Here is a 12500-nt window from a genome sequence, read left to right as displayed (position 1 = left end):
CTTGGTGCCTCGAGGACGAGGAATACCCGACCTACAACATCACCCAAGCAGCCAATTACCACTCTGAGAAGCTTCTTTCTCTCTACGCCGACGTGAATGACCTCAGCACGAAGCTCTCGGTGGACCGCCCAAAGGGCTTGCAGGAGGAGACTTACGTCTGCAAAACCGCCACGTCCTACGTCAAGCCTCTGAGGATCCAGAATACCGATGGTCACTGGAGGATCATCGTCAACAACATAGACCTATACCACCAGAGGCTGACGCAGACAACGCGCATCGAGGAGTGCCAGGCCCCAGGAGACGTCTGCCGCAAGGTTCCCGACTGCTACAATAGCAAGTGCCTTCAGAAGTCCGTCTACCACCGCTTCCTGGTCTACGACCCATACGACGAATATTTCCCCTTCGTGATCGAGTCGTTCAAGCTGCCTGCTAGCTGCGACTGCCTGCTGGGTGCTTCTACCCTCGAGCATTAGACTCAACAAACCCAAACTTCTCCACAAAAACCTTTATTGAGGAGTCCCAGAGTCCTAAAACATGACTAAATAGTAACATACTGTACATGAAGAAAGCAGTTCTCTAGTCATCTCGGTGCTATTATATTATTCTATTTATCATTCATTCCAGCAGTCTATATTAGTATTAGTAAACAAATGGCATTCATGGTGCTACTTTTCATTTACCTTAAGAAGAAAAAACATGGGAAAAAGCGTACTCGCGAAATACTTAGTTGTGAACAGAAACAAATCATATATAAATATATATATATATATATATATATATATATATATATATATATATATATGTGTGTGTGTGTGTGTGTGTGTGTGTGTGTGTGTGTGTGTGTGTGTGTATCAGCTGAAGCCACAGGAAATGCCTGAAAAGAAACGACAGACTGCCAGGTACTTTCGTGTAATTAACACAAAAGTACTTGGCACTCTGTCGTTTCTTTTCAGCATCTTCCTATGGCTTCAGCCGATATGCATACATACATACATACATACATACATACATACATACATACATAAATATATAAAAATATTGTGTTCAGAAGTAAGTTTTATCATGCTTCTCAATTGACTTGGGTTATGAATTAGGGTTGAAGATTCCTCTTCCCTTCATATTTACGACTTTCATGAAGACTTGGGATGTCGTTTTTGCTTGTGAATGTTTCGGGAAATTCTTCTAAAGAACTATATAATAGATGATTTTTAATAGCTTTTAACGAAACCACCTTCTGTTTTTTTTTCTTTTATTATTATTATTATTATTATTATTATTATTATTATTATTATTATTATTATTATTATTATTATTATTTTATTATTATATTATTATTATTGAGAAAGATAATGACTTCAGCAACATTTCTTCTTTAAAGCTTACGTTATCAATGCCTACGAATCCTCGGTAGTAATACCACTTCTGACATTTGTAACTTATCCAGGTCCCTCAACTTACACCTAGTGTGTATATCCAATCATTAGCCATCAAACGCACGCGCTCGCGCGAAAAGAAATAAACACTGGCTTGCGTATGCATCCATGTGTGTCGGAAAATTTTTTTCTCCAAAAATTTCTTCGCCAAAAAAGGAACCATTTCCTCCGAAAACACTATGCAATCTTCTAGCGCACTTGACTTAGAAGCTGAAAGCAAAAGGACCTCGGATAAAAAAAGAAAAAAAAAAGTTTTCATTGCCTGCATGAACACAGTCATCAAACATCATGACTAATTTCTTGGAACTTGTGTTGTTTTGTTTTTATTATGATACTGTAATAACAAAATTATGATTATTTAGGCACCGTTTACGTTCTTTTCGTTGGGCGTCATTGCTCCTGTAGACCTCAGCTGTTTACTTTCGGAGCACAAATCGAGGTATCGTTGCAAAGCGACGCTGAATGGCGAAAAAAACCTATGATTTTTGTACTCGTAAAGAAATACATTTTTTTCCAACTATTTGTGTTTACCGTGCGCACTTGAAGTTTTGAGACGTTTAACATTTTACTTCACGACGTATGTTGGTGTGCCTTTGCTTAGATAGCTCTTAATATATGCATAAGTCTCTAAATTCACTGCTTAAATAAAAAAAATAATGTTGGGATATTTAGATAATTTACCAGAGATTTTATCTGTTCACTTTCTTCCTCACTTAACGTGCTTTCGAGAGCACTTTTCGACAGATCATTTTATTTCACAACTTCTCTTGGTGCGCCTTTTCATAAATCATTTTTAATTTCTTTATCAGTCTCTAAATTTACCGATGAAAATTTGTAAAAACAATTTTGGAATGTCTACTAATTTATCAGAAGTTTTATCCATTGACTTTTTTACCTAATTATCGAAAGTAATTATCAATTTATGCATGTATAATAGCCATCACTTGGCGTCGTTCTTATGATATTATGCTTTTGCTGTCATATCAGCATAGAAATAAACTTATGTTCCATTGTATCGAGAAATGCTGTGGAAGTAACGTGAACAATGCGAAAATACTTGTAGATTTGCAACATCACATTGAAATTTGAATAAGATCCACCAGACAGCGATTCAGCTAAGTTTGTGTTGTGAAGACAATTCTTCAGTACCTCAGTAGTACAGAAGAAGAATTGCATAAATAATACTTCTAACTTTTTATGATGCAGTGTTCGACACATCTTAGTGCAATTTTTTTTATCTGCATCAAACGACCATCCCTAATGTTTGTTGCGATATAATATTCAGGCCAAAGGTCAGGCGCTATGAAACAATGGTTAGGTGAGGGTGAAAAGTAAGATGGAAGAAAGGTAATACGGACGGAGGTACAGCAAAAGGATTAAAAGCGGTTGCAGCTAGTAGTTGAAGGGACGTTGGAAAGAACCGTAGGTAATGCCTACAGTGTACCATGTGAGGTGCACTGATAGCACTAATCCCCCACGGAACCAAAATGTTTGTGAAAATGAAGGTTGCGTTGTACTGGACTAAAAGGTTGTACAATTAAGTATATATTACACCTTGTGGGTTGATAATGCAAGTTTTATAGAATCAACTATGCTGAAATTATAATGTTTTGTTAATATATTAACATTAGAAACTACAGGCTGCGGTTTCGTGAAGAACATTAGATAGTAATCTGTAATTTATTATACCTATTAATGAATTGGTCATTTACTATACTGATGCAAAACTAAGAATTAAGGCTGCCCACACTAGGAAACGTTGCCTGGAAACAAAATTTGCAAACTATTTGCAAACAAAGTTTGTAGACTTTGCTTACAAATAATGTTTCCTACGGTGGACAGGCCTTAAAAGTCTTCCATTGGTAAGGCCTTGAACCGACAATGCAAGTATTTGGAGGATCGTAATTCTAATCATGGTAATAACTATTGATTTGGGGCAAAGATACTATAGAATACTGATAGCTCTTCTTATAAGTTTTAACAATTTTATGTCTTTTCCGTTTTATAACGACATTACGTATATATCTGGAAAGGTATATTCTTGATCATTTATTGTTTTCTTCGAGCTTCATATGCTGCTAACCTAGGTAATAATAATAATAATAATAATAATAATAATAATAATAATAATAATAATAATAATAATAATAATAATAATAATAATAATAATCTATGCCATAAGATATCGTTTCGTTTCAGATTAAGGCTGTTCTTTTTAATATTATTGTTGTTATTACCATTATTGTTATGTATTTATTCCAAATTCCATGTAGGTACAATAGTTGGTCAAAACCCCAGACAGAATTACCATATATAAAGACAACCTAAATAATTAATTATTTAGAAGCATTCTGCTCCTAAAACTGTAATCCGTTTGACGTTGGCTTATACATTATTTGACGAAGGTAGAATTTAAGATCATTTGTTACAGATACGGGTTCTATTTAGTCTGATCTTTCCAATCGTGACGTTATCAGGAATACATTAAACCAAAAAGAAGTAAAGATGTTTTTTCTGTCAAAGTAATCAGCTGAACGTTTCCCACTACCTCAGATGTGTTATGAATAATAGTTGAACGTTATCAAATTTTTAATCATTAAAAATTGTTTTTACCTTCTCGCAGGAAGTAAAGTTTTTGTTTCAGAGTATCTATCTGTTTGCTTGTCTGTTAGACGACCTGAAATTACCGAACGCTTTTTGTTAACTAGGTTGAAATATTAACAAGTTAATCTCTCCTCCCAAATGGTAAAATGTTCATAGTTACTGATGAAGATTTGACGACTTTTTTTTTTTGCAATAGAAGACGTCTTTCCCTTATCAAGATGACCTAGATGTTTATTATATAGATTGAACACCGCGTTTATATTTACTCAAATTTAAATTTAAATCCATGTTTCTAATCTTGAGGTATTTTGTTTTAAAACACATAAACAAATGCCTTGACGAAGCCATGCAATACTTTAGTCTTTCTAAATTCATCATTGCTTCCTGCTTTCAACAAAAATCTGCTTCGTATCGTTTCAATAAATACTTGACTGTAAACCAAGGTGCTTCATCGAAAGTTAGGACATTCTATAAAACTGAGTAAACACGGAGGTTAAGTCTAAATTTTAAAATGAATCAGCAAACCAGATAATTCAGTACACTGGGGAACATGACCTACAAAAGCACCTTGACAATGCTAGTGCTGTGCTCAATGTCATCCGCAGCCATTACGCGAGCGTAGTATATGACGAAAAACTCCTCAATGAACAACTGTTAAACCAGAATGGAAACGATGGTCAGAAATGAGAGCCTCAGACCAATCTTAACCTCACGGCCTATCGAGCAGCGTTCTTACTAAGAGTCTTGGGAGATGGCGTCATCGAGAAACGGTGGCAATAGCCAGTGGGAAAGTTCACGAACGTTTTACAGTCACCAGAAAAGCTCGCGAACGTTTTATAGATAATGGGGAAACTCACGAACGTCTACGGCCAATTGGAAACTCGGGAACGTTTCACAGCATATGTAAAAGCCCACTAACACTTTATAGCTAATGGGGAAGCTCGCTAACGTGTTACAGTTAATGGGAAAGGTCACAAGCTTTTTATAGACAATGAGAAAGATCCGGAACATTTACAGTCAACGGGAAAGACCACGAACGTTTTAGAGCTAATGGGAAAGCTCACGAACGTTTTGTAGTCGATGAGAGAGCTCACTAACATTTTATAGACAATGGTCAGTGACGCTCATGAACGTGTTACACCAAATGGGAAAGCTCGCCAACGTTTTTCAGCAATAGGAGAGGTCACGAACGTTGTTCAGCCTATGGGAAAGCTCACGACAGTTTTTCAGGCAATGGGAGAGGTCACGAACGTTTCTCAGCCAATAGGAAAGCTCACGAACGTCATACAGCCAATGGGAAAGTTCACGAACGTTTTATAGCCAATGTGAAAGCTATCGAACATTGTATAGCTAATGGGAAAGCTGTCGAACGTTTTATGGCCAATAGAAAAGTTCTTGAACATTTTATGGTGAATGGGAACGCTTATGAACGTCACAAACGTTCAATTCTCATTCATAAAAGTATGAAGAATTTTCGTGGGCCATCCACGTAATCACGAAAAGAAATAAGTTGTGTTTTTATCATCGAACTATTTTCTATTCTTCGTTAGATTACCGATGGTCATTTCTCTCTGAGTAGTAATCACTGGCTTTTGTTGATTACGTTATTTCATGTATGGTGAAGTTTTCGCTTTTAATAATCAGTGTTTCTACACTTCTGCTACTTTATTTAGACCAATTTATTTCAAGATTTCGTGTTGCATATTCGTCTCAATTTTATATAGTTTGCTGGCTGTACAAAATCATAATGGTAGATTTTGAAGATAATGCATTACTATCAATAAAGGATGTTACAAGGATATCTCAAATAACATCATTTCAAATAAACCAATAGTAAAAAATTATTAGACGAAGTAAAATTGCTGAAAACAACCAGAGAACAAACCTTCATTTGGATGATTGCTGGAGGATGATATTTGCACAAATCAACAATTAAAATCTAAGTTAAATTAGACTTAGTAATGACTTTGAGTCTCATGATAGGCTCGATGTTTCATCCTTCCTCTGTATTAGGAAAATTATGAGTTATATCTTTTAACATGCATACTATATATCTTTTACACCATAATCTTTTAGAAATCATTTTTCTTTTTCTTTAAGCGTGACACTTTCATGTAAAGCAGTTTTTCGTTAATCCTATTACTCTAGTTTATATTAAAGATATTTGATAAATAGGTATGGGTACATAAAAAACACGCGTATTATATATATATATATATATATATATATATATATATATATATATATATATATATATATATATATATATATTAGTTGTATTCCACATAGAAAATGAAAATGGTTTATCTCAGAAAAATGCCCAACAGTTTCGTCCTCCAATGGACCTCTTCTTGGAGCGTTCATTAGGGAAAGAGATAAAGTTTACAATGGATGTAGCCAAGAAAGGCCTAAACTTTTAAACATACAGTTACCAAAAACTAGCAGTTTGAGCTACAAACTATTCGGCAGTAAAATAACAATAAAATGAGAATAGCAGTTGAACAAATGAATAATACCAAAATATCAAATGAAGTAATAAGTTCACTTGAAACAGCATAACATAAAGTACATATTAACAAGCGTATTCTATATGATAGTTAATGGATAACATTATCCAATTTGTACCTACGTTTCATGACATGTAAGATAAAAGGATATTATTTATACAAACCAGGCGACAAATTAAAATTTTTCTTTTGTTGTGAACAATGCAAGCTGTCTCTATCAAATTTCTTGCAACAAAACCTGTGCTCTTAAACAAAATCTTTGACCCGAGCCAGTCAATCGATACATTACACATATTATTGTGAACATATGAAGCATTGCTTGTATTATTTGTTCGTATATTATATTTATGATTTAAAATGCGTTTTCTAGTGTCTTCCCAGATTGACCTATATAAAAACTACCGCACTTGTATGGGATCTTCATGTTTTTCAGGCTATTATGAATTAAAGTTTTTCCAATGGTGCTAGGATATGAAAAAGTTGCACTAAAACCAAGTAACCACTGTGGGTAAACTAAAGACTCTAATATGGGATGGTATGGGAAAGATATAAAATCCAGTTTTCTATTTTTCTCCTTGTATGAGTTAAATGTTTTTCTTGCTAATGTTAGACTATAATCAATACCTTCCAATTTAAAATCATTTTCAATACCAACTTGATATATAAATTCTATTTACTCATTGATAAATTCCGGACAGCAGCTATTACTTCTACTTTGTGTGAGGAGTAATTGCTAACAATATGATTGTTATTTGTAGGTTTTCTGTGTATTTTAAACTTGTAGCTATATATATATATATATATATATATATATATATATATATATATATATATATATATATATATATATATATATATTACTAGTAATCTTCTTAGGCATGAAAATATGGTAATTCAGTTATATTCCACATGGGAAAATGAAAATGGTTTATCTCAGAAAATGCACAACAGTTTCGTCCTCCAATGGACCTCTTCTTGGAGCGTTCATTAGGGAAAGAGATAAAGTTTACAGTGCATGGAGCCAAGAAAGGCCTAAAATTTCTCAAACATACAGTTACCAAAAACTAGCAGTTTGAGCTAGAAACTATTTAACAGTAAAATAACAATAAAATAAGACTAGTAGTTGAACAAATGAGTAATACCAAAATATCAAATGAGGTAATACGTTTACTTGGAACAGCATAACATATAGTACATATTAACAAGCGTATTCTATATGATAGTTAATGGATAACATTATCCGATTTGTACTTACGTTTCATGTAAGATAAAGGGATCTTATTTATACAAACCAGGCGACAAATTAAAATTTTTCCTTTGCTGTGAACAATGCAAGCTGTCTCTATCAAATTTCTTTCAATAAAACCTGTGCTCTTAAACAAAATCTTTGACCCGAGCCAGTCAATCGATACATTACACATACTACTGTGAACACATGATGAATTGCTTGTTATATATATATCATATATATATATATATATATATATATATATATATATATATATATATATATATATATATATATATATATATATATACATAATATATATATATATATATATATATATATATATATATATATATATATATATATGTGTGTGTGTGTGTGTGTGTGTGTATATGTATATAATATATATATATAATATATATTATTATATATATATATAATAATTTATATATATATATATAATATAATATAATTTAATATTATATATTAATATTATATATATATATATATATAGTTATTAATATTATAATATATATATAATATAATATACTTATACATATATATATATAGTATATATATAATATATATATATAATAATATATATTATATATATATATATATAATTAAAATGGAATCTTTATTATTATTTAATGACGTTGCTTTTCCTCTGGGGCCATTTTTTATTAATATTCCTTATTTATTTTTCCTTCGTGGCTTATACTTTATATATATATTATATATATATATAATTTATATATATATATATATATATATATATATATATATATATATCATATACATAGATATATATATATATACATATATATATATATATATATATATATCTATATATATATATATAATATATATATACATACATATATATATATACTATATATATATATATATATATATATATATATATATATATATATATATATATATATTATATATATATATATATATATATATAAAGGTATAAGCCACGAGGGAAAAATAAACAAGGAATGTTAATAAAAAATGGCCCCAGAGAAAGCAACAACATAATATATAGATTTCATTTATGGACTGCCCCTCATCTTATCTCGGACAGTCGAGCAAGGGCTTAGAAGTAAGATTAAGCCAGCATAAATATTCTGTAAAAACTGGGCAAACATCTAATGCAACATTCATTCATTTAAGTGAAAACAACCACCGAATAAATTGGATTGGTATTTCAGTAATTGCAAGGTCAAAAGATGTCATATCACGAAATCTTTTAGAATGTGCCATAATACAACTTACTTCCCATTGTAATTTTAATATTAATTGTGGCCTGTTTCATTTAGACACTTGTATTTGTAACATGTTTAAGAAAGCTCAAAAATAAAATTACAGACTTAAATACAAATTAGTTGCCTTAGAGACATTTTGTTGTATATGTATGTTTAATATGTATTGTGAACATGTATTGTGAATATGTTTTTGTTTACCAAAGTTCTGAATAGCTGTCGCCCTATATAATCCTTTGATTGTCTTGCCCTTGTGTCTGAGCAGATTGACTCAATCTTTTTGTTGTTTTTTTTAAATTGTACCCATGTTTATGCTTGTTTGGGAAGGTTACTCATTCTCCAGGTGTGCCGGATTCTAGGTTCTAATCTCCTTATAATCCCTATCTGTCAGCTATACGACCTTTCTTGTACTGTCAATTCCTCATGTAAGTCTAAATATCTTACAGAAACTCCTTTGTTTATTTTTCCTTCGTGGCTTATGCCTTTATTTATGGATTTATCAGGTTCCAAACTTACGTGAGTCAGTTATACACACACACACACACACACACACACTTTTATATATATATATATATATATATATATATATATATATATATATATATATATATGTGTGTGTGTGTGTTTTTATAAGTACCTATATCTGTATATCAACTAACGTCAACGTAAGCAAGAGCATCAGGAGTCAGAAGAAATTGCTCTTCATGAATGCAAGAGTCATGCTTAAAGAAAGTACCTAAAAAAAGTAATTTATGAAGGACAGGGGTACAAAAGAATAACATCAAATCGCTATACACAAAACATGACAGTTAAACTAATATCAAAGAATATAAACTAATGAAACAAAGTATTTTGAAAGAAGAAAAAGTAGAATTAAATCATAATCAGAAGGACAATTTTGTAAACTAAGGAAGATCCACAGGAAGAAAACCTAATTGCACGTAGCGCCTACACTGTGCTCATTCCATTTGATTCATATATTCCATAAATCTTTGATATCACCGGTGATAACAAATAATTATGAAACAAATGGAATGAGTACAATAAAGGCCATTTTAGATGGTAAGAGAAGTGATTCGCTGGTTTGTGGCAAATGGAGCGAAAAAGAGAAATGGGTGATAAAGATGAAGGTCTATGGTTTTTCTAAAGGCCATTATAAGGCTGACCAGGAAATAAAGACTAAATTTCTGTGAATTAGGTGGAATCATCTTTGAGGAAAAGGAAAGTCATCACCTTACAATTTTAGAAGGTTTTTAGCCATGAGGACGGACGAATGCTTAGGTACATGACGTACCACGTTTATGTATCCAAACTTAAGGAAAATCTGAAATAAGGAAACTTGGAAAACAACCCTGATTTTTGCCCAAGTAGTAGAACCGTACACATTTACAGGTTATACATATTATATATATATATTATTATATATATATATATAATATATATATATATATATATATATATATATATATATATATAGATAGATAGATTAGATGTAGAAGATAGATAGATAAGATAGATAAATAGATAATAATATATTATAATATATATAATAATATATATATATTATATATATAATATATGTGGTGTGTGTGTGTGTGTGTGTAAATATATGGTGTATATATGAGTGTGTATGTATGTATGGATATATGTGTGTGTATGCATGTATTATAGATACGGCCATCTGCAACTTAATACGTGTGCATAATATCCATCATATATCAATTATTATTTTTCCTAAATGCAAAACTTACATTAAGATGTAAGGAACAGAATTTAGAGTCGAAGATCTGCCAAATGCAAGACAATTCAGTTGCTTAAAAATTAGTTTTATTAAACTTATATAAAAGATATAGTTAACTTATGCAAAGTTGTAGGAAAGTCTAACGAACTAATTCAAGGAAAGTTGAACAAATGCAATAAAATAATAAATTTATACAATTCAAAATAACAGATTGTTTGAAAATGGTAAACGATTGAAATAAAGGGTTATCGAATAAAAAACATAAACCATAATGAGAACTTACAAAAGATTCAGAATAGAATTCATCAAAATGGCACCTCAGTCAAGCAATATAAGAAATAAAAAATTACCGACGTCAAGCAGTAGCAGGAAATAATCAAGGTGATAAGCGAAGCTTAATTCGAGTAATTTTGACGCAAATGAAAGAAGAGATTACTAGAGGAGAAAGGTGATGCAACAAAGTGGTTCAAAACGAGAATTTCCAAAAAATAAATAAATGAATAAATAAAAAAAAAAACGATCATAAGTGACTTCCCACTGATGGTACACTCTCACCTTTCCAGAGAACTGAATACTAGGAGGTCAAAGGTTATGGTTCAATGGAGCCGTACTGAGTCCCCATTCCCTAAAATAGAAGAAGAAGAAGAAGAAGAGAAGAAGAAGAAGAAGAAGAAGAAGGACTCAAAGTGACAAATTGTTTCGAAGACGAACATCCTACTGATTTTAAACACATAATTATAACAATTTCGACGCAAGTAATTATAGGCTTAAGAGTAAAAAAAAAAAAAAAAAAAAAATTCGCTTAGGGCTGTATGACCGTGACGTCCGTTTTTTTTTTGTTTTTTTTTTTTTTTTTTTTTTACGAAGATTGCGTAACCTCTCGCTTTTCGAAACACTTTCTCGACTAGTAATTAATGTGATCAAGCAATAAACCTAACGAATGAGGATATAGGTAGGTGGGGCGGTTATAGTGTGAAGGATATTTCATTACAAATTGAAAGCAATTTTGTTGAGAGCTCATCAGCTGTGAATCCTTAGTATGCATTTTTAATTCTATAGTCTATCCAAGGTCCTTTAAATATACTTAAAGGACCTTGAGTCTATCGATAGTAAGGATACTGAGTATGTATACAGATGGAGGTCAGGTAGTTTCTCATTTCATTATGATTCAAGGAATGACGTGCAGATCCGCTTATACGTCCATTATGATACTTAATTGATGATGACAGAGTCACTTGCTTTATTCGGACTGTATCATTATAGAAACTAAAACTTTGCTAAATTAGCAGTGAGTAATTCAGTCATTATAACCTTAAGCAATGAAAAATATGTTAGATTAATCGAAATATCTGGACTGAAAAGTGCAGGCAAGCAGAGCTCAAATACACTTACATACTTAAATTCTTAATTATCCGTTACAGAATGTGACTAGCCTTCCCAAATTCACTACCATAACAGATGGATTTGATTAAACTCTCACTCATCTTTTTTTCGGGCATATGTGGTAAGTAACGCGGGTATCAAAAAGGAGCCTTAGAAATCTTGTCCTTATATATATATTATACATATATAAATATATATATATATATATATATTATATATATATATATATATGTGTGTGTGTGTAGTGTGTGTGTGTATACATATATATATATATATATATATATATATATATATATATATATATATATATATATACATATATACATACATATA

At 31.4% G+C, this 12500-nt stretch overlaps 1 protein-coding gene across 1 annotated transcript in view; it reads left to right on the top strand.

The window, feature by feature from the left end:
- LOC135220150 (uncharacterized) overlaps positions 1–660 on the top strand; it is a 1533-nt gene extending 873 nt beyond the window's left edge. Inside the window, exon 2 of the mRNA XM_064257442.1 lies at positions 1–660. This exon is cut by the window's left edge and continues 172 nt beyond it. Within this exon, the coding sequence (XP_064113512.1) occupies positions 1–473 (473 nt within the window). The 3' untranslated portion in view covers positions 474–660.
- The last annotated feature ends 11840 nt before the right edge of the window (positions 661–12500 follow it).

This window comes from Macrobrachium nipponense, chromosome 1 (genome assembly GCF_015104395.2).
Source record: "Macrobrachium nipponense isolate FS-2020 chromosome 1, ASM1510439v2, whole genome shotgun sequence".
Taxonomy (NCBI): Eukaryota; Metazoa; Arthropoda; class Malacostraca; order Decapoda; family Palaemonidae; genus Macrobrachium; species Macrobrachium nipponense.
The sequence above is the reverse complement of the archived record's forward strand: the minus strand, read 5'-3'. Positions and strand labels throughout refer to the sequence as shown.